At 42.8% G+C, this 21,369-nt stretch overlaps 1 protein-coding gene across 7 annotated transcripts in view; it reads left to right on the top strand.

Moving 5' to 3' along the window:
* Positions 1 to 21,369, top strand: part of SCN8A (sodium voltage-gated channel alpha subunit 8) — a 56,775-nt gene that overhangs the window by 19,139 nt on the left and 16,267 nt on the right. The window contains exons 3-18 of one of the 7 annotated variants that reach the window (XM_072847144.1): positions 432 to 550; positions 2,036 to 2,125; positions 2,342 to 2,470; positions 4,708 to 4,799; positions 8,679 to 8,900; positions 9,655 to 9,718; positions 10,375 to 10,516; positions 11,217 to 11,423; positions 11,989 to 12,276; positions 12,675 to 13,034; positions 14,857 to 14,992; positions 16,932 to 17,170; positions 17,597 to 17,770; positions 18,748 to 19,104; positions 20,247 to 20,717; positions 21,098 to 21,215. In XM_072847144.1, coding sequence (XP_072703245.1) covers positions 432 to 550; positions 2,036 to 2,125; positions 2,342 to 2,470; positions 4,708 to 4,799; positions 8,679 to 8,900; positions 9,655 to 9,718; positions 10,375 to 10,516; positions 11,217 to 11,423; positions 11,989 to 12,276; positions 12,675 to 13,034; positions 14,857 to 14,992; positions 16,932 to 17,170; positions 17,597 to 17,770; positions 18,748 to 19,104; positions 20,247 to 20,717; positions 21,098 to 21,215 — 3,208 coding nt within the window. Of the gene's footprint in view, positions 1 to 431; positions 551 to 1,461; positions 2,126 to 2,341; positions 2,471 to 4,707; positions 4,800 to 5,949; positions 6,046 to 6,089; positions 6,188 to 8,678; positions 8,901 to 9,654; positions 9,719 to 10,374; positions 10,517 to 11,216; positions 11,424 to 11,988; positions 12,277 to 12,674; positions 13,035 to 14,856; positions 14,993 to 16,931; positions 17,171 to 17,596; positions 17,771 to 18,747; positions 19,105 to 20,246; positions 20,718 to 21,097; positions 21,216 to 21,369 lie in introns of those variants that run through there. The other 6 variants (XM_072847137.1, XM_072847138.1, XM_072847140.1 and 3 more) reach the window with 6 other exon arrangements.

The following is a 21,369-nucleotide window of genomic DNA, read 5'->3' as shown; positions in this document are numbered from 1 at the left end:
ACGCAAACACTGTGCCATCAAGACGGCCTTGTGCGCTGGGCAATGGCGCCAAGTCTGGGTTCAGCTGCTAATTCTGCTCCCGAATTGGTCCTTAGTTGCTTTGGGCCTCGGTTCTTATCTATTAGATAGGGATAGTAGTGCTTCTACCCTCGTGTGATGAAAATGCGCGCTCTTGGATGGGGGATTTTGCTTCTGCTCTGTCTGAGGTGTCTAGTAAAATGGATGGTTTGGAGTAGAATTATTCATGATGTACTGGTAGGTATGTTTTATCCTAATGGGAACTTCATAAAGGAGATTATTCTTTAAAAAAGCAGAAAATGCTATTTTTTACCATGGAAGTGGTTCGTCTTTTTTTGTACAATTCATGCTTTGATTTTCATGCATTAACTCTCTCTCTCTCTCTCTTTCTTTCTTTCTTTGTTTCTCTGCAGACCTTTGTAGTACTAAACAGAGGGAAAACACTCTTCCGATTTAGTGCCACACCTGCCTTGTACATTTTAAGTCCTTTTAATCTGTTTAGAAGAATAGCTATTAAAATTTTGATACATTCATATCCTTTTTATTACTGAGTTATTTTTGCCTTTGTGTATTTGTTGAAAAATCTCTTGCCTGTTGTCTTATTGCTCCATTCAAATAGCGTCTATGAATTACAGTTCTGCACCTGGTGAAGTTGGATTGGCCTCAGAGCATACACAAAAAAAGTGCTTTTTTTGAATGAAAAAGCATGGTCCTTTGGACATACCCAACCAAGTAAACTTTTCGTTTATTTTCCCTGCTAGATTGTACCTATCTGTGTCCGTTCTCCCATCAGTGCACAGACGCTGATAAGTTTTGGAACAGATAAGATTTAAGGTTATGCTTCACATGAAGAGGAGTTGAGCTTTAACTGGCTGCTAAAATGGTCAAATAGAATTAGTATCTGGAGAAGGAGCCAAAGATACCTTCTATGTAATTAGACGCTGACTAATTTCTTGCTCTTTTGGCATCTCTCAACCTTCCTTCTAATGGCAAGGCTATTCCAAAATGTTCCACTGCAGGGCTTCAGACAGCTCTGATAGCTTCAGAAACATCATCTGCATGTGTTATTAGGAGAGAGAGAAAAAAAACAGTCGTACATTGAATGAGCTGCTTTGCCCTGTTTATTTATTTATTTTTAGAAAGTGACTCTGAAACGGAAACACGTCCATTTGGTGGTTTAGAGGCTTCTATAGATTTACTTCCTGCATCTCGTCTGAAGAAAAAGCTTTTTCATCTTTTCAAAGTCGACTTGGGATCTGAGGCTGGGAACGTTTTCTTTGTGTTATTTCTCGTAGACTCTCCTCCCCTCTGGATGTGCTGGGACGCAGCTGAGAGATGCAGAGCTGTCAGGTTGAGACCAAGATGCTGGCAGTGGATCTTGGGCCTTGATCTAAGATCCGTTTGAGTCTGCTTAAACAGTTTTGGAAGTCAAACAGCTTTGGATCTGATCCTGGATTTCACCATTCTGCTAATAAATCAGTAGTTAAAATCCACTCAAACTTCTAATTCTGAAATTGTGCTGTCCCTGTAATGCTCCTTGAATCAGTCCAGCACCTTCCATCTGCAAGCGTGGCACACGAGATCCTGAACACCCAGAGGGAGCAGAGATGTTTGGAAAGATTTGTAAGATTTTCTCCAAGCTAAATCCTAGGTGTCCATGGATGGCAAACGCTGCTTTCCTGTTGGATATATTAGCAGACAATATATTTTGATGTTACTGAATAGATGGAATTATTTGGGGAGACGTTTTCATTAAGGCAGGTGATTTTTGAATGGCTAAGACATACCAGAAAACATAACATAAATTGAATGGTGACGTAAAAATACTATTTATACATAGTTGCTCCTAGTCTTATTTCCCATGACTGCTGCCAGCACCTTGGCTCTTAGCTGTAGTACACAGAGAATAGACTGGAAATGGTTGTTGAATTTTGTTGCCGTACAGTGATCTTTAGGGAGCTGTAAGCTGATGTAAAGAGCCACGCTAGTGTCCCTTTGATCCTTGACTTTGTTCTACAGTATTTAGCATGATCATTATGTGCACTATTTTGACCAACTGTGTATTCATGACTTTTAGTAACCCACCTGAATGGTCGAAGAATGTGGAGTAAGTAACGCTTCTTGTGTTTTTAAGAATCTGACAGAATGTTGTTGTTCTTCTATTGAGAAATCTGTTCCTACTCACGTTTAAGTCAGCATGAATACAAGTCGTCTTTTATATCCACTTTGTTTAGACAAAAGTGTTTGTAATTAATCTTTTTTCATGACTAAAATGACATTTCTACAAACTTCTCAGTGCGGCTCTCTTTCTTCCTCATAACAGGTATACATTCACTGGTATTTATACATTTGAATCACTTGTGAAAATTATTGCAAGAGGTTTCTGTATAGATGGCTTTACTTTCCTACGTGATCCATGGAACTGGCTAGATTTCAGTGTGATCATGATGGCGTAAGTTGTGTTTTCAGATTATTTCAGGTATTTGTGGCATATGGGAGGGGATGAGACCTTAGGAAGAGGGTGGGTGTGTAAGGAAAAAATAAATCAAGGAAAACTTAAGCGAATCCCCAAAAGATTTCTTTCTTGATTTTTCAAAAGAAAGCTTTAGCGTGACACGGAGTCACAGATCTAAAATGCAGCTCCATGGATTTAGTGGAGTTGCTGCTGCAAAAAATACTATTTTCTGAAAGCTGCCTTTATTAATATAAGGCTTTATAATAGTGCCTGGCATTTTAGATTGCTCACATGCCAGAGTGGCAGCTTGTTCTGTTAAGCGTAGGACTAGGAGCCAAACATCTTTAAATTCTAGTCTCTACCACTCCTTCCCTCCTTGGGCTTGCATGTTAAAATTTCCCGGGCTGCGACTTAAGGCTGAACAGTTATTAACCCATTTCCAGTGAAGGTGCCTTCCAATAAAGGAGACACTTTATTTTCCTTCCTCATTCTTTTCTCTTGTGCCAGATCAGCTTACATTGGTCTGATAATGAGGATTCATGGGGATGTCTGAATTCACAGCTGAACCAGGAGATGCACGCTAGATTTCTGTTTTTTTCCTTATTGGCCTGCGTTGATCGTTGCTTAGGTTTAGTACCGCTGATGGAAACCAGGTGTATGTCACTGGTAGTCTGAGGCGCTGGGGGAAGAGTGGTGGTGTTTTTTTCCCTTTTACATTTGTTTTTTGGAATATTGCACGTGTGCATGTTTGGGCTCCTGTAGTCAACAACGGCCGATGAAAACTGAGGGATCATGTAGGAAGGTTCAGGAGCCTAATTTTCAAGGGTTCAGAGCATTTGAATCTAATTGTAGTAAAATGCTTTAATCATATAAAATGCCTTTTTTTTTTGGCTGGATTCTGCACCCAAGGTTGTTGATTTTCCTGAACTGCTGCTCTTTTTCTGCTTGCCTTTTAGTCGTGTATTTAAATTATATGCAAAGAGTTGGACATTGTACACAAAAGGCAAATAACCAGTAGCTCACTGATGCTTTAGTTTTACTTCAGAATAGACGGAGATCTGCTGTGCACAGTGTAAACACGCCTGCGTGGGTGAGGCTCCCGGTTCTGTGCACACAGATCGGATTCAACCTGTGAATTGGTTATTTCCTTTGTTTCTTGATAAATTAACAAGTAAGAGCATGCCAGCTTTAAAAGGCCCGATGCATTGGTCTTAAATAAATGTGCTAAATCTCTAGCTGAGCTAACTCTGTAACCTCCTGATTTCCAGTGAGGTTGCCTGTAGACTTCCAATACAATCCTTTTTTATGTCAAGGGCTAGAGCAAGCCTGTGCGTTATTTAAATCCCACTAATAGGGTCTAAGTTTTATGAAGCACTTGAGGCCTTTCTGCACTAGGAAGAATCTTGAATATTGTGCATTTCTTTGCTTTTTCATACCATGTTTCTCCCCAGACAGCACAGAGGAAATGTTCTGTTCTAAGTTGTGGTAAAATATGACTCCGTTAACGTTGCACTAAGCCTCTTATCCTCTGTGTATCAGGTTTATCCCCTTGTAAAATGGGTTATAATCACACCTACCTGTGGCTCACAAACAGGTAGTAAAGCATAAAGGATTAAAATGAAGGACACTAATGAAAGCAAAAGATGATCGTGCTTTATTAAAAGCATGAAGTGAAGCGAATATACCTGTAACCACCGAACTGAGGGGACATCACCACGTCTCCTCGCATATTGGATGGTTTTACAATTAATTCCTTTTGTAGAGATGGCATTAAATTTTCAGGTCCTATATAGGCGAGAATGCCGGTATCTAACCGTGCACCCGGACAAGCCGGCTGCAGCGTGGAGAGACTTAAACCATGTTTTGGCTCTGAAATTTTCTGTCTCTCTCTTTTAAATGCCAATTCTAAAGCATTTTAAATTACAAGCTGTTTCCTACAAACAGACAACTATATGAAAAGGAAGGTGACCCCAACGGTGCCATTAACTCTGGTTTAATTCTGCAGGTATATAACAGAGTTTGTAAACCTAGGCAATGTTTCAGCTCTGCGCACTTTCAGGGTTCTGAGAGCTTTGAAAACTATTTCTGTAATTCCAGGTAAGGCGGCCTCCGGTTGGTGTTAGCTGTTGGGTACAGGCCCCTGTGAGTGATGTATTGCTTTGTCTGTAGTTGTTGTTTTATTTTGGTGTGTGTATTGTCATTGTGTTTTTTGTGTGTGACCTCCCTCATTGCAGATATGTCACAGAGTTTGTGGACCTTGGGAATGTCTCAGCATTGAGAACTTTCAGAGTTCTCCGAGCTTTGAAAACTATCTCTGTTATTCCAGGTGAGAACCATTAAGCATTAAAGGCTGGTCTTGCGTGTATCTCTTTTCCATATCTCCCCTCCCGTCCTGCATTGCTTATTTCTCAGAAATGGCACTGGGATATTTTTGATGGGCTTTGCAGTCTGTATAAGCAGAGTAGTTTGAAATTAAGGCTTCTGAGCCATCAAATTAGGGGATGAAGAGTCTGCTGTTCCCGTACTTCTTTATCCCTGTGTAGGCATGTGGCTATCCGATCTCTGAAATGAAAGCCAGGCCTAAAGTTTAGTTCCAGATGAGTAAAGGATCAGGCACTCCCTTCCTTCTCAGGCTGAACGGTTTCTTGCTCCGTGAGTCATCCCATTATCATCAGTGTTTCTAGAGTTGTTTTAGGAATAAGTTTGTAAAGCAAGTGAGCAAAACCCCACCAAGATTAAAACCTTTCTGCGTGAGGCTACTCCAGTGACGTGGTCTGATGGGATCTGGGGCAGGTTGTCTTCCAGGTAATGACAATAAGCTTGCCTCCCCGTCTTCAGAAAGGGTTGATGCTGCCATTTTGAGATGGACTAAGCTACATGGAGCATTGGCACTACCGGCTTTTGCATTTGTATCTTGTAGTGGAACCAGTTGTCAGCTATTAATGCAATAGTGTGTGGCCCAAAGTACTGACTGTGCTTTCAGTAAGCCAGAAGTCCTAATTCATAGACCTGCCCATTTCACATGCCACCCCCAGAGCTGGACTTTGCAGGACCATCACTTGCGAAGCTACTTCTAGACTCTTGAGTCAATCTGGGTGTCAAAGGATAAGCAATGGCCCTTCCTTTATTGTACGAGACCACGGAGGCGTTAAGGACTGAGAATACGATTCTGATCCTGAGTTCTTGTATAGAAAAGTCTTGTGCAGATGGTTTCTCAAAAGCGTCCCTAATTTTAAGGTCAAGCCCAAGACTCAATTTTCATAGGCACTGAAGCATCTGTAGTTGTCCAGTTTTCAGGTGCTTGACCTGTCTCAAGGTAGGCACCCTAAATAATCGATTGATGAGTTTTGGTCTTCTATTTCTTTGTGGTTTGTTTCCTAATGCATTAACTGATAATGGTTCTTTTGCTTTCTCAGGCTACACTTGCATATACGTTTGCCAGGAAAGAGACTATGGAATTGTAGGGGCCCATCACTTTTGTCCCCATTCCAGACTGCTAAACCCATCAGATGTACATGGCTGTTGTGCATGATGTTCTTAAGTGGCACCTGCTTTCCTTGCACCGAATGAGAGTATGCCAGAGTAATGTTCTTACTTAGCCTTCCTTAATGTTTGGCAGTGCACATACAAAGAGCAAAAGATATTTGGTAGTTGCTGTTAGCAGTGCACTAGACGGAGCTGAAGTGCAGTTGCGATTCTATCAGCCTGCTACAGGTATTAACTGGCTTGCTCAAAGAACAGCATCGATGTTCAAATAAGTTTCGTATGTGTTTTGCTTTCATAATCATAGCAAAGTGAAGATGATGCAACTTTAATGAGCTGGTGACTAAGTGTGTGACAGCATGCCGTGTCTTCCTATGGAAAGGAGCAGAACAGTTCAGTTTTGTATCGTTCTCTCCACACTACTCAAAACTAATGGAGTTTTCCTTTTATTTCAAATGACAGCCGGGGGGTGGATCTGAGCCCTTCTAAGCTCAGCGCAGCCATGCTTTTTACTAAAGGGCTGATTTGCTGCCCACTTTTATTAAAGGGGTGATTTGCTGCACGCAGCCGAGGGGATCCTGTTTGAGCGTTGGGCACACTGAACTCATCCGGGGCTGGAACTGTAAATGGCAAAACTTGGGCTATTTGTATCGGTTAGGCTCTGGGGTAGGGTTGCCCCAGCTGTGGTTCTGCAGCACGTAGGTAAAGCACAAACCTTGCTCCCCTCTGGATTTTGTGACTAAGGATATGAGGAATGTAAAGCATTTGTGTAATTAGCCTTTTGGGTTATTTAATATGAGCTTAGGCATAGAGTGCTCTTTATGGGTTTTGGTGTTAGCATGTCTCGGGGAAGGAGTGAGTTTTAGAATACGCTTAATATTAAAATATAAAGGGGTTCCCCTTCTGCTTCAGCGCATGTAGTGGAATGGGAATTTTAACACTGTGCTGAGCTAATGAGAAACTCATCATGACGAGTGCTAACTACCTCTTCTGTCAATAATTGGAATTATCCTCAGGGTGTTTTTTAGGCAAGATAAAAATGGGAAATATTACCAGAATATGACATGCCACTGGACAAAATTCCATGCAGGTAGAGGGTCTGTATGGATTTGCGTGACAGGAGTAGACTGTGGCACCTATGAGCTAAAACATTAAAATATTGCTTTCATGTTATGGCTTGGTAGGCCATATTAAACTCTGTGGTGGTCTAAAGCTTTTTACTGGCACTTGAGTTATTGATATTTTAATTGACCAATGCCACCAGTCTCCATGCACTGCAGCCTGTGCCACACCTCCATTAAATAGGCCCCGGGGTAATCTGGATGTGCAGTACGAAGGCGATTGCTTCAGCTGAAAGCTGTTGAAGTTGTATTTGTCCTGTGACTGGACTGGGAACGCTCTTGCTGCCAGTTTCTCATCTTGGGTCAAAGCCCCGTTCTCCTTATATGCCTGTGAGAGAGCAGCATACAAACCAGAAACCCAGGCGCTGGCGTACAGGGCTGCATGTGCAGAGCCGTGCATATGTGAGCGATGGAGATGAGCATGCAAGCGAGTGGTGTCATGGTTATTTGTCTGCCAGAACTAACAGCCAAAAACTGCTCTGTGTTGGAGTAGGGCTTTGGCATTGATTAAAAGTTTTGAAGATTGAAGTAAAATGCACTTTAAAAAATTTTTCCTCTGTAATAATTCCTTTTTATTTATGTATTTTTTTGAATCTTTATGTTCCTGAAGTGGATCAAACCTCTGTTGGTATAGAAAGGTTTCTTGTCAAAGGTTTATTGCAGAGTACACCTGCACCTGGATCTGACTAGCCCCAAATTCAGCTGGATCTGTGATTTTTTTTTTTTCCTTCCTCCCTTCAGCCTCCTTCACTACTCATTTACGAATGCAAGATCATCCTACTTAACATCAGAAAGGCTAACTAAAGGGCCCTAATACTGTATTGTTCCTGCATCCCAAATTCTTGCTTGTTTAGATCTGTCTCCTGAAAGCATTAGTGCTGCGTTCTTCCCCCAGTTCATGAACAGACCAGACTGGTTTGGGAAACCGGCAGGATTCTTGGCTTATGCCTGAGCTTACTTTTATTATTGAGCCTTGCCTATTAATGATCCCGACGGCCTTGGTAAAACCCAAAGAGCCAGCACTCTGGATGAAATCCTGCCCTACCCGTAACAAAACCCATGATCTAAACGAAGGATTCAGCTCCCGCAAGGAAAGGGGACGTGCTGAAATGGTTTAGTTAAGCAGCAGAAACTTAAGAAGTAGACAGTTCAAAAGGTATTTGATCTTTGTAAGTTGTCGTAGTTTGTGCCAATAAGCCAAGCTGAAACACAACTAAATGTGTCCATGGAGAGGTTTGTAGCAGTGTATCTTAATTTAACATCTCTTTAGACAAACCCTGCTTTCACGGCAGTGACTCCTGAGTACGCTTTGCATCCTCTGCTGCAAGGCTCAGATCTTGTCAGGGACGGACGTTGGTATTTTATTTTGTTCTAACTATTGCTAGTTCACCATCGAAACCAGTGAGCTTGGTTCATTCATCACCTTTGTTGAACGGTATGGAAAAAACCTGAATGCGAGTGGTGGTTCCCAGGAACCCGGCCATTTTGTAGCAACAACCTTTTGCCACCCTATAGCGGTCGTAAGGTACTGTATGTATTTGAATTTTTGATGTCTCTTCATTCTACAGGAGTGATTTCTAGTCTTGTTTTCTTCTCTGCAGGCTTGAAGACCATTGTGGGTGCCCTAATTCAGTCTGTGAAGAAGCTGTCAGATGTAATGATCTTGACAGTATTTTGTCTCAGTGTCTTTGCTCTGATCGGGTTGCAGCTGTTTATGGGCAATTTAAGGAACAAGTGTGTGATATGGCCAATTAATGTGAATGAGACTCTTCTGGATAACGGCTCTAAGGGCTTTGACTGGGAGGAATACACCAACAATATGTGTAGGTATTTCTGCAGTGATACTCCCTAAAACCTTCTTATTTGACTTAATGCTGCTGACCAGGATTTCTGACCTGGCTTACGATGTGGTGTGTCCAGCTTTGTGCAGTAAAAACCCCTTGCTCAGCTATTTTTCAGTTTTTAGAAATCTGGCCTTGTTAAGGTGTTTCTAGTTGGGTTCATCCTTTAGAAGGTCTTGGCTGTGCTCTTTTAGCTAAATAAAGATTTTGTCAAAAATGCCTTTTTTTTTTTTTTTCTGTTTTGTTTCCAATAAAACTGTTTCAATATGGTGAAAAGGAAGTAACTCTGCCCAGTTAAACCCCTGGGCTGAATGTCAGGTCCTTCACTTAGTTTTGCTGAGTTCTTCAGAGAATGCACATGAAGTTGTTGGTACCTGTTTCTGCTTTGCAGCATCCTTCCACGCCGGCAGGATTTCAGAGCTGTAAATGATGCTGTGGACGATCAAGGAACCAGCCTCCGAGTTTTTGTAAATTAATTTCTTCCTCCCTTCGAGCTTCTCTGCTGTGCAGTCAGCTAGTTTTAAATCTTTATTCAAAATGCTATACTGACTTCCAGAAAGGTGTTTAAACTCAGGCACAGTTAGTGGGGCTAATGTTATTTAAAGCTGAGTTAGTTTACTGATAAATTTATCAGTAGGGGATCTAGGGGGCCCTTAAGCGAAGGATTTTATACTATGTTAAATCCTCTAACTCCATATGTGTGTGCATGTAATCTTTTCTTTTTCATCTTCTTCAGCAAATTTTTACATAATTCCTGGCGCCCCTGATCCTTTGCTCTGTGGTAACAGCTCAGATGCAGGGTGAGTGTTGAGCTTTATTAAAAGTAGAGACTCTGATTACCGTTGATGTTGGATAATGATGGTAAAACCTTTGGAATATTTCCTGTTGCTTCCTTTGTTGATTCTGGTGTTATTTCACATGTGAAAGGTTTCACGTTTCTTAATCTAATTATTAATCCATTGTTACTATCTGTTTGACTAACACAATGTAAGCTGATATTTTTCATGTCATCTCAAGAGGCAGGTACGTCTAATGATGATTACTAGTGGGATTATTTCCCTCTGAATCCAATCATAAGAATCATCAGAGAAGTAAGGGATGGAGGTCCATAAATGGAAACTTTCCACCTGCTATTGCCTCCAATTGGTTTTTCACCCAGTCCTTCAGCTCTAAAGACACTTGTGGCAAAAGCTACTCCTTTTGGCTCACGCTGGGTGAAGAGCCTCGCATTGCCGCATCTTGTTTCCGTAGGACAAAGATAACAGGGCTTTTCTGAAATCCTGTCTGTCAGTCTCCTTGTCTGCTAATCTTACTTGACATGGAAAGCAAAATGCATGCCATTTGTTACGAGGGTTGTGAAAAATCTCCGTCAGCATGGATAATGTGCATGTTGTCAACTTGCTCTATCCCCTTTTACTGCCGTGATGCCCTGAAATGGCTGTCGTCTTCTTCACAGTCAATGTCCGGAGGGTTACACATGCATGAAAGCAGGACGGAACCCGAACTATGGTTACACAAGCTTTGACACTTTCAGCTGGGCTTTTCTGGCTTTATTTCGCCTTATGACTCAGGACTTTTGGGAAAACTTGTATCAATTAGTAAGTAAACACTTTGCTTCGGTGTTATACAAGATGAGAATTTGGGGACAATACGGGAAAGGAAAACATGACAAGCTTTATTTTATTCCTCCTATCTGAAAGAGTATCTACAAGTAAAGCTGCATAATGAGATATCGTGTGTTGAGGAGGAAGGGGATGTTACCTGTAAGCAGGTGTTGTGCTTTTGAGTCCAGAAGGGTTGGTAGGTCCTCAGCCTGCCTACAGCTGAACTGTGAATTAATTCTGGAAGAACCTGACCGCCTGCTGCAGAAGATTGTGAGCAGTTCGGCTCTGCTCACAGAAGGTGCTCGGGCGCTTTGGAGGGCAGAGCGTTTCCTTGTAACCTGAGGATGGTCTGGGGACCTTGCTGAAATGGCTTTTCTTCTATTTTGTTTTGTTTTAAGGGAGTCTAAGCATTGAGTTTCACACTGTACTTCTGAATCATTTTCCATTTGCATCCATTGGATGTTCCCTTAAGAGAAGAGGAGGGATGTCACCTTTTGTGTTTATGGCTAATGAATGTGCAGTGTCTTAGTGCTTTGCAGTGGAAGTGCAGAGATGTTAAATATTCAGCACTGCTATATTTTCTTAGAAGCATTCAGGTCAAGAAACTTGGGATCAGTTCACATATCGGGTGTCACTCTGAAATTGCTTTCCCCTTTCCTTTTCTCTTCCTTCTACTGTTCTTTTCTACTTCCAGACCTTACGAGCAGCAGGAAAAACCTACATGATCTTCTTTGTCTTGGTGATCTTTGTGGGATCGTTCTATCTGGTTAATCTAATTTTGGCTGTGGTGGCTATGGCTTATGAAGAGCAGAACCAGGCCACATTGGAGGAGGCAGAGCAGAAGGAGGCAGAATTTAAGGCCATGTTAGAACAATTGAAGAAGCAGCAGGAAGAAGCACAGGTGAGTGTTTTGATTGTATATTTTTGGATGCGTTTACATATTTTAAGATTTATTTGCCTGTTATTACAGAGCAGGGCTGTATAATCAAATAATGCAGCAATGCCATGGCTGGCTTGCCCTGGCATCACGTCCTCTGTTGACTGGGGTTGACGTTGTGCAGTATCCCTTCCCTGCTGCTGCTTGTTTTTCCTGAATTATATGCAAGCTTGCTGTGTTTATTTTGTACTGGAAAACTCCCTTCTATTAAGGAAATCTTAAATGTTCCCAGAGTTCCTAGTTAAGTGTGGGAATATCTTTGCAAGACAGGCAAGTATATCTTTGTTGGACCTTTATCAAATGCTTATAAACAAAGCTGAGAGATTTTACTACCTGCAAAAGTAGACTGTAAAAATTTTTACAAGTCCTGGCTGCAGGTTTCTTCCAAGAGAAAACATAAGCTTCTCAGTCCTGCCCCAAAAACTTGTACTTACATGCATTAAGCCACACTCTTTCTTAAAGCAGAAAATGGAGTATTAATCATGGTAAGATCTGATTTATTTTTCCCTTCTCTTGCCTACACCCTCAGGCTGCTGCTATGGTCACTTCAGCAGGGACAGTCTCTGAAGATGCTGTGGAAGATGACGGTGGGGGGAGGATGTCTCGGAGCTCTTCGGAGATTTCCAAGCTCAGTTCCAAGAGCGCTAAGGAGCGTCGAAACAGGAGGAAAAAACGAAAGGACAAGGAACTGTCAGAAGGAGAGGAGAAGTGTGACAATGAAAAGGTGTTCAAGTCTGAATCTGAGGACGGCATGAGGAGGAAAGCATTCAGGCTACCAGATAACAGGCTAGGAAGGAAATTTTCCATCATGAACCAGGTAGTTTTCATTTTCTTCACTCATGTTTATGTTTGCTTGTAGTCGGGATAATATTCTAGTTTAGATCCCGATTAGCGTGTCAAAGGAATCTGCCCACCTTCTTAAACTTGCAGCGAATCAGGAGGACACTTACGGCCCAAGTTCACAGCCCTTGCACACCCTTACCCTGGCAGAAATTGTTCCTGAGGGGAGTGAATCGAACCAGATAACTTTTTCACTGATGTAGCGCAGCCAGCCAAGAGTGAACAACTCTTAAAGTATAGCCGACAACTAAGTGGTGATGGTTTGCGTAGATGTGGAGAGGGAGTGAAACCACTTTATCAGCACTTGACGGGCACTGCAGTGCTTTATTTCCATACTATTCACTCTGTTGTCATTCTTTCTTTTCTCCCTCCTAGTCTCTCCTCAGTATCCCAGGCTCCCCTTTTCTCTCCCGACACAATAGCAAGAGCAGCATCTTCAGCTACAAAGGGCGATTTCGTGACCCAGGTTCAGAGAACGAGTTCGCCGATGACGAACACAGCACAGTGGAGGAAAGTGAAGGCAGGAGAGACTCCCTCTTCATCCCCATCCGCGGTCGCGATCGAAGGAGCAGCTACAGCGGCTACAGCGGCTACAGCCAAGGCAGCCGGTCCTCGCGGATTTTCCCCAACCTCCGCCGAAACGTGAAGAGGAACAGCACGGTGGATTGCAACGGCGTGGTGTCCCTCATCGGTGGCCCACCTTCCAGCATGCCTGGGGGACGCCTTCTGCCTGAGGTGAAAATAGATAAGGCAGCTACCGATGACAGTGTAAGGAAGTCAGTGAGTAGATAGCATAGGCATGGCGGTCTGTCCTCTGCTCCTCTCCTGTATGCCGCCCTTCGAGTGAACCAGAGACCCTGGCGGAATGAGAGTCGGTCTGTCTGACCGCAGACGATAAAGTCTGCATTGGATTAAACACCCTGTGCTTTAACTTCCCTTTTCTTTCCTTCTCAAACTCAGTGACCCACCTCCTCCTCCCCCTGGCTTCCTGGGAAAAAAAGGCTTGGAATTGAGTCCTTAATTAAAGGGCTAATAGTAGTAGGAACCCTTGGTGTAAGTCGGGGCAATTCCTAAGGAGCTATTTAAAGCCTGGGAGTGGGGAAACCAACCAAAGTTTGTTGCAAATGTTCTGTACAATAAGAGAAAATATTTGGGGATTTAAAGGGAAATACAAACAATCTTTTAGCCCTCACTAAATTTTGTAAGGGAAGCTGTTAGTAAAATACGGAATTTTTTTAATTTTTTTTTTTAAATTTTTGGATTTTCCTTGACTGTGACTTTTTGTAATTAGTTGATTGAATTGGTATTGAGTAACCTTTTTAGTGGATCAACATTTCATAATGCAGGAGAGAAACAAAGCTCAAAAAATAGAATATTAGTTAGTAGGGCGTAAAAGAATCTGGATAAGATTGAAACAACATAATTTGAGAGATACCTAAATCAATTGTTTCTGAGAAAAGTCTGGTTACCATGCCTATGAATTCCAAGCTATTTTTTTTTTAGTTATTTCAATTCTTGCAACCTGTTTGACCTTAATTAGTTATGTTAAGCATCAGTTGCTACCTGGTTTTTTTTCTTCCCTAGTTAGCATGTTAATACAATGTTTTGCTTCAGTATTTAATTCTCTTTCTAACACAGCATGAATGTGGTAGGAATAGTGATCTGCATGATGCATGCATAAGAGAGAAAGTTTTACTTAGCAGCTATTTTGCTAACTCTGTATGTAGAGAGAGTTTAACATGCAGCAAGGAATTAGCTGTCGTGGTGGGAGAGCTGCATGGGCTGTGCAGAGACCTTGGTTCACAAGCAGACAGCGGCAAATTCCTGTAACGAGGAAAAAAAAACCAGTTACCTGTTAGCACACGAGATTGTCTGTGCCTAAACGGGGACTGGTGTTTCCAGAGCAATCTTAGGAGGGAAACTGTGAGGTGCCTTTAGCAGGGCGAGCTCTGTGACTTGAGGGGAGCAAAGTGATCCGTCACAAGGGTGACGTCAAGACACGGTTTCATGTCCCTGCTGCGTTCGAAAATCAGCTTCATAGGGGGCTAGAGTGGGAGAAATCCCTGTTAGTTCTTGGACACTGATATGGCCGAGCTTCTTTTAGCCTAATTTTCGTATGCAGATTTTGAAATAAATGTTGATACTGTCAAGTGCTTGGTTCCTAAACCTTATTAATTTCGGTGGCTCAAATGAGGCTGGGGTGGAGTTCACACTGACCAGCCGCGTTGTAGAGCAGACCGATTAAAAGAGTCACTGCCTGTCTGTGCTGTATGGTAGTACTACAGAGTATAAACTCCTTTGTACTACAGCAGTCTTCATTAGAAATGTTCTTTAAAATGTAGTCCTTAATTTGTCTAAGGCTGCAAAGTACTGGTACTAGCAGAAATGAGGCCTTGAGTTTTGGTTTGGCCACTTACATAATATAGGAAAGTGAGAAGAGTAGCGGGAACAAAGGTGTTTTTCTCTCTTGGGCATACGTGCCATATTTCTAGGCTGATAGCATGTAAAATACTGGACAGATTAAGAGCTTGTATTAATCAGCATATGAATTTTGCAGGGTACTACTGAAATCGAAATTAGAAAGAAACCCGGTGGGTCTCTCTTGGTCTCGATGGATCAGGTGAATGCATCCTATGGAAGAAAGGACCGAACCAACAGTGTAATGACCGGGTTGACAAATACCCTTGTTGAGGGTAGGTATGGCTGGAAGGTGTGCCTTTGGTATTTTTCGGTATGTATGCATCGATTGCCCTCTCGTGGTGTGCTGTAGGAAGACAGAGGACCCATCCTCCTGGCAGTTGTAGGATAGTTCCTCACACATCTGCCCTGTTCCTTGTGCTGGAGCCGTGCTGGCTGTCCCTCTGCATGGCCAGAGGTGTGGCCGGTCACAAAATACGGGTACGGACACACGCGTCCACTCGCTTTGTCCAAGAGGATGCCAAATGTTAAACTTCATGAGATGGCTTCGTAGTGGCTTAGGGGCTTAGAGCGATAGCTGGTCTGTAAGGGTGTAGGGTGGGGAGTCCGGGCTCAGGTCAGGACTTCCCCGACTGTTCGGACAAGTGCTGCACAGCAGAGATCAGTTTTGAGCCTTGGGTACCTGACAGGGGACGCGCGTGCCCTTCAGACATACAGAATTTAGCTATCCCTGCTTTCGAGTAGTACATATTCATGCATTGGTTTTGCCTAAACCTGCTTCTCTTGAGTCATTATTGATACGGAAGTATTTATTAGACTTTCTTTTTCTTGGTTTTGCATCTGAATTATATAGATACAGAGGTGAAGACAACAAAGAGTTGTAATTTTACAATAACAAATATGCAGTGTGGAGATTATAGGAGTAAGACAATGTCTGATACAGCTGCTCTGTCTTCTGCCATCTCCCAAGGACTGGAGAGGCCCTCCTTTGCTTACAGTCCACGGGGGAAAAAGATTTGAGCTACGCTAAGAGCTGAAATGTGACAGCTGTCAAAAGAGAAAGGGACTTCTGCATGACGGAAATTCTGAAATGGACAGCACACGGAGATGAGATTTCCAAATACGTTATGCAGGAGCCAGCAAGAATTTATGAACAGCAGCCATATGAGGTTGATGATCTCAAATTCCTGCTGTCTCCTGCAATAAAATTGTATGAAAACTAAATATACTTAGAACAGAGCAAGGTTCTGCTGCTGCTTCCCTCCTGCGCAAACGCCTACAGGCTACAGTGCTACGGTCCTCTTTTTTAACTTTAGAAATTCCAAGGCAACTAAATACTAAGCAACCAGAGAACCAATGAGAAAGAGAGCGCAGTGGTCCTTTCCCTACCCATAAAAAATAAAACTTCAGCATGAACAGCTGTATAGCCGGAATGGAACCATTGCAAGTCGTAGAGTAGAGGGGGGGGAACTCCTGATTTATTTTTTTTTTTTTTCCCCCTAAGCACTTGAAATAAGGCAGATTAAAAAAATGGACACAGCATCATGTTTGACTTCTGTAAATGGATGTAGTTTGTCTTAATGAGCTTATTCCTGTTTAAAATCCTTTGCAGCATTATGTGATATATTTCCTCTCAGACCATGTCTGCATTCAGCACAGAATTCACTTCAGTCATTTAAAAACTGGCACCAAAGACAGTTTAGAATCTGTAACTTTGAGTTAAACCATGTTACCTTGATCAGTTCTGACGTAAATGTATCCCTTCATTTAAAATCATTTGGATTGAATCATAAGATCCACGCGGGGCTGTTGCACAGGTTTAGAACTGGACTTCCGGTAACCTCGTGCAGATGCGGTGTAGCTCTTGCGTAGGTACGAAGGAGAAGTCAGCGAAGCTCAGTACGAAGACTTGACTTGACTCTTCTGTCGTGGCGATCTGCGTGACTGGCCACGGTCATAAGGTCGATGGCTTAGTAACTCTTTGTCTTAAGCTATTGCCAAGCATTCTGGAGTTCTTGTGTTTTGAGTGTTGTGCGTACATACGGCAAAACGTGTCTTTGGCCCAAGAATATTGAGTTGTTGTGCAAGCAGGGAGACACAAGAGAGGTTCAGGACAGGCAAAATCAGTATTTTAGCCGTGCTGAGCGTCAGGCAGATCCAGCAGCCTTAGAGGTGAAGACTGAACTCTGTTGCTATTTTGTTTTGTAACTGTAGAGCTGGAAGAGTCCCAGAGGAAGTGTCCCCCTTGCTGGTACAAATTTGCCAACACGTTCTTGATCTGGGAATGCCACCCGTACTGGATCAAGCTGAAGGAGATAGTGAACTTAATTGTCATGGATCCTTTTGTTGACTTGGCCATCACCATCTGTATTGTGCTGAACACTTTGTTCATGGCAATGGAGCACCATCCTATGACCCCAGAGTTTGAACATGTGCTCTCCGTAGGAAATCTGGTAAGATAGTATTGGTAAATATTCCTTACAGATCTGCTCCTACTGGGATACGTTGCTTTTTAATGTAGACTTAGACTGAAAGAACTGCTATTCCGGACTCTAGAGGACACTGAGCGGCGTGAGCTTGCCCTCACTGCAGTCTGTGGCCACTCAGAGATGTTTGCTAAGGGTGTGCTTCTCTTGTCAGGGTCCGTTACTACTTAAAAATCCACCTGTTAATTCCTGGTATGCCTGAGTAGGTCGATGATAGTTGTGCTGCATCAGGGGAGAAGAGACTGTTGCAGACAAGCACGCGGCATTGCACAGACTGCATGTTTGAACCGGCATGACAAATTTCATGGTTTGAGATTTAGCCTGAAGACCAGAAAATGAACAAAAGTGAAACTTGTGCATGTTCTTTGTCTGTCTCTCTCCTCACCACTCCAGGTTTTCACTGGAATTTTCACAGCAGAAATGTTCCTGAAGCTCATTGCCATGGATCCCTACTATTATTTCCAAGAAGGCTGGAACATCTTTGATGGATTTATTGTCTCCCTCAGTTTAATGGAACTGAGTCTAGCAGATGTGGAAGGACTTTCCGTGCTGCGATCTTTCCGATTGGTATTCCATATTCCAGTTCTTTTTGAATGTTGCTATCTTGGAGCTACTAGAAAGCTTTTTACATAAGTAAAGGCAAAACCCACTTTTGTTTGTTTGTTTGTTTTGGGGAGGACAGAGATGGAATGGTGTCATTTTTGTGGTCTCTTCTTACTTCACAACTGCTGTTTGTGAGATCTGAGCAACAGCTTGTTGCATGTGGGCAGTGAAGGCTGACTTGGGAGATGTCTCAGTGTAGAGTACTTAATATGGATGGAGATGGACCGTGTTAGAATGTGCCTCTTATTTCATGCGGTCAAATTTGGTAGGTTGTATGTTACAGGATAATAACAGTGCTGAATACCACAGCCGTCATGTGCTTTAACTTGTGCTGTCAGTGGTTAAGCTTTTGAAAATTAAATTATGAAAACCTCAAGGTTAGATTTTTGGGCGCAGAGAAGCACAACTGAGGTCAGATTTTCCGAAGAGCACAGTACTCAGAAGCTTTCGCTTCTATCCAGCTTCAGAAAATCTGTCTCCATATGAGATTCTCTTATTTGAGATCTCTTATTTGAGATCTCTCTTATTTGATTGTATGTTCCGGATATGCCAGGAAAACAAGTCCTTTTTTCCAGAGGAAGATGAGAAGCATTCAGGAAAGAAAAAGTAAATTTTGGTGACAGACACCCTTCAAATAAGTCTCCTGACTTCCTTAATGTTGCAAAGTTTGCAAAGCAAGATAGAAGCTCTATACTTTTCCTTTGTAAAGGGAGATCACCATGTAAGGGATAATTAAGTACAAAATACAGGAGGCCAAATTCAAAGAGAAGTTAAGCATTCTCTACGCTCACTGACTTCAGCAGCAGAAGCATGGGCTTATGTTTACGTAAAATACAAGATGGTTGATGTTTAGAAAGTTCTACCTGATTTTCCTTTTTGTTTAAGATGAAATTAAATTAAGTGTCATTTTTCTGTTTTGTTTTTTTTGGGTTTTTTTGTAGCTGAGAGTCTTCAAACTGGCCAAGTCCTGGCCCACTCTGAACATGCTGATAAAAATCATCGGTAACTCAGTGGGTGCTTTGGGGAACTTGACCTTGGTGCTAGCCATCATCGTGTTCATCTTTGCTGTGGTGGGCATGCAGCTCTTCGGCAAAAGCTACAAGGAGTGTGTCTGCAAGATCAATCCGGACTGTGAGCTACCCCGCTGGCACATGCACGATTTCTTCCACTCCTTCCTTATTGTCTTCCGTGTGTTGTGTGGGGAATGGATTGAGACCATGTGGGATTGTATGGAAGTAGCAGGACAGGCCATGTGCTTGATTGTCTTCATGATGGTCATGGTCATCGGAAATTTAGTGGTCAGTAAATGGTTACTGATGGTCTTTATTGGTTGCCTCTGGGTGGGGTAGAACATGGGGAGACCACAGGACAAGGGAGTAATGATTTGTGAGTCTCTTGGGGGTCCTTCATGGCCTTTGATGTCCTTTGACAGTCCTGATGGCTTTGGTAGAGCAATATTAAGGATATGCTTTGCTTGATAAGCACCTTAAACAGTTGCCCACGAATAAAGCATCCAAGCACTTTGCAACAAAAGCTGGAGGTACAAAACCCTCAGTCAAAGGGGACAGACCCACACCTTGCCTGAGGGGGTAAAAGAAGCTTAAAAGAAGCAAAACCTGGCTTTTCAAATGCCAGGAGAGGAAATAATTTGTTATGCAGGAGAAGGCCCTGAAGTGTTAAAATCAGGTTGGAAGTTTCTTCTAAAATCTGCCCACTAGCTCAATCATGAGGTATCGTTGTGTGCAAGAATCGGCTGGTGAAATTGCACGGCCTGTTGTGTGGGAGGTTAGACTAGATCATGATGTTTCCTTCTGGTCTTAAATTTTATGAAGAAAAGTCTATGGAGGCAAATGTAAGCAAGAACAAAGTAGTGTAAACAGTTGCATATCTTAAGTAGTGTTGTGAGCTCTCTCTGAGAGCGCTTGACTTGCCAAGGGATTTTGACAAAATAAGTCTTGGGGGACTATCACTAGATGTGGGCAAGGAAATAGAGCTGGGAGCGATCACTCAAAATGCCTAGATTTGGCCCATTTCCTTTGAGCCAGAGATGGGACTAAACCACTAACACTGAATTTAAATCCCTTGGATGGCTGCTGCTTAAATCCCTCTCTCTAACATCTGCAGTCGGGATCCTGCGAGGGGCTCTATGTCAGGGTCTCGGGGACCCTTTTACCTGCACCAAACCCCACTGACACCAGCGGAGTTGTGCTGCACAGGGCTCCCCTGTTCATGGGTCGCATTGCAGGATCAGCGTCTTGTTCCTTGAGTCCTCAACAGGTCTGTGGGGCACCAGAGCTGGTTCTCAGTGTGGTGTTTGGAGACTTAGCTCTGCAGCCCCTGTTAACGTCAGCAGGACTCGAGTGGCTAAATACTCATATTCAGCTTTGGAAATATAATCCTTGTGTGTCAGCTCTGCCAAGCGTGACCTCTTCTCCTTCAGGTGCTGAACCTGTTCTTGGCCTTGCTACTGAGCTCCTTCAGCGCAGACAACTTAGCAGCAACAGATGATGACGGGGAGATGAACAACCTGCAGATTTCTGTTATTCGCATCAAGAAGGGCATTGCCTGGATCAAGGCAAAAGTGCGTGAGTTCATGCAGACTCATTTCAAGCAGAGAGAGGCAGATGAGGTCAAACCCTTGGACGAATTGTATGACAAGAAGGTGAACTGCATCGCTAACCATACAGGGGCTGATATCAACAGAGACATTGATTATCAGAAGAATGGCAATGGCACGACGAGTGGAATTGGGAGCAGCGTGGAGAAGTACATAATAGATGAAGATCACATGTCCTTCATCAATAACCCCAATCTCACTGTCCGGGTACCTATTGCTGTAGGTGAATCAGATTTTGAAAATCTCAACACAGAAGATTTCAGCAGTGATACGGATCCTGATGGCAGCAAAGAGGTAGGATGAAATGCTAAAAATTCATTGTAGTCGTTTGACCCATGTGTGCCTGGAGGCATCTTGGGAGGGAGAACTCGATAATTCCAGCACAAAACTTCTGTTTATATGATGATGTTGTCTTTGCACTCAAGACAGAAGTTTCTTGTGCTAGTTGCTCTATGGAGAGCCACAAATACTTCTAAATATATATAATATAAACACTTAATACTGTCTGTCCTGTTAACATGAGATGTAAGCTGGGTCAGGATCTTAATGAGGTGAAGTGAGGAAACAACTTTCGTTACAGTAAATCTGGTGAAAAAAATTGCTGAGTCATCATGAAGTTTGATATTTGTTGGGAACTAGTTACAGATTGGATTGGGTTTTATTTTGTGTTCAAGAAACTTGATGATACCAGCTCCTCTGAAGGTAGCACCATTGACATAAAGCCCGAAGTGGAAGAAGTCCCTGTGGAGGCACCAGAGGAGTATCTGGACCCAGATGCATGCTTCACAGAAGGTAAGCTGACCACAAGTGTAGAAAGAAGCTGTTTCGGGGACCTGTCTACTGTAAGCTTACCTTAAGGTTAGGTCTCAGTCTGGTTCAGGGCTGGCTGTCAGCTTATTTTGAGACCCTTCTTGGACCCTGCATCACAGGTGAACTAGTTTAGAAG

Source organism: Ciconia boyciana, chromosome 27, assembly GCF_034638445.1.
Source record: "Ciconia boyciana chromosome 27, ASM3463844v1, whole genome shotgun sequence".
Taxonomy (NCBI): Eukaryota; Metazoa; Chordata; class Aves; order Ciconiiformes; family Ciconiidae; genus Ciconia; species Ciconia boyciana.
This window is presented reverse-complemented; position numbering and strand designations above follow the sequence as displayed.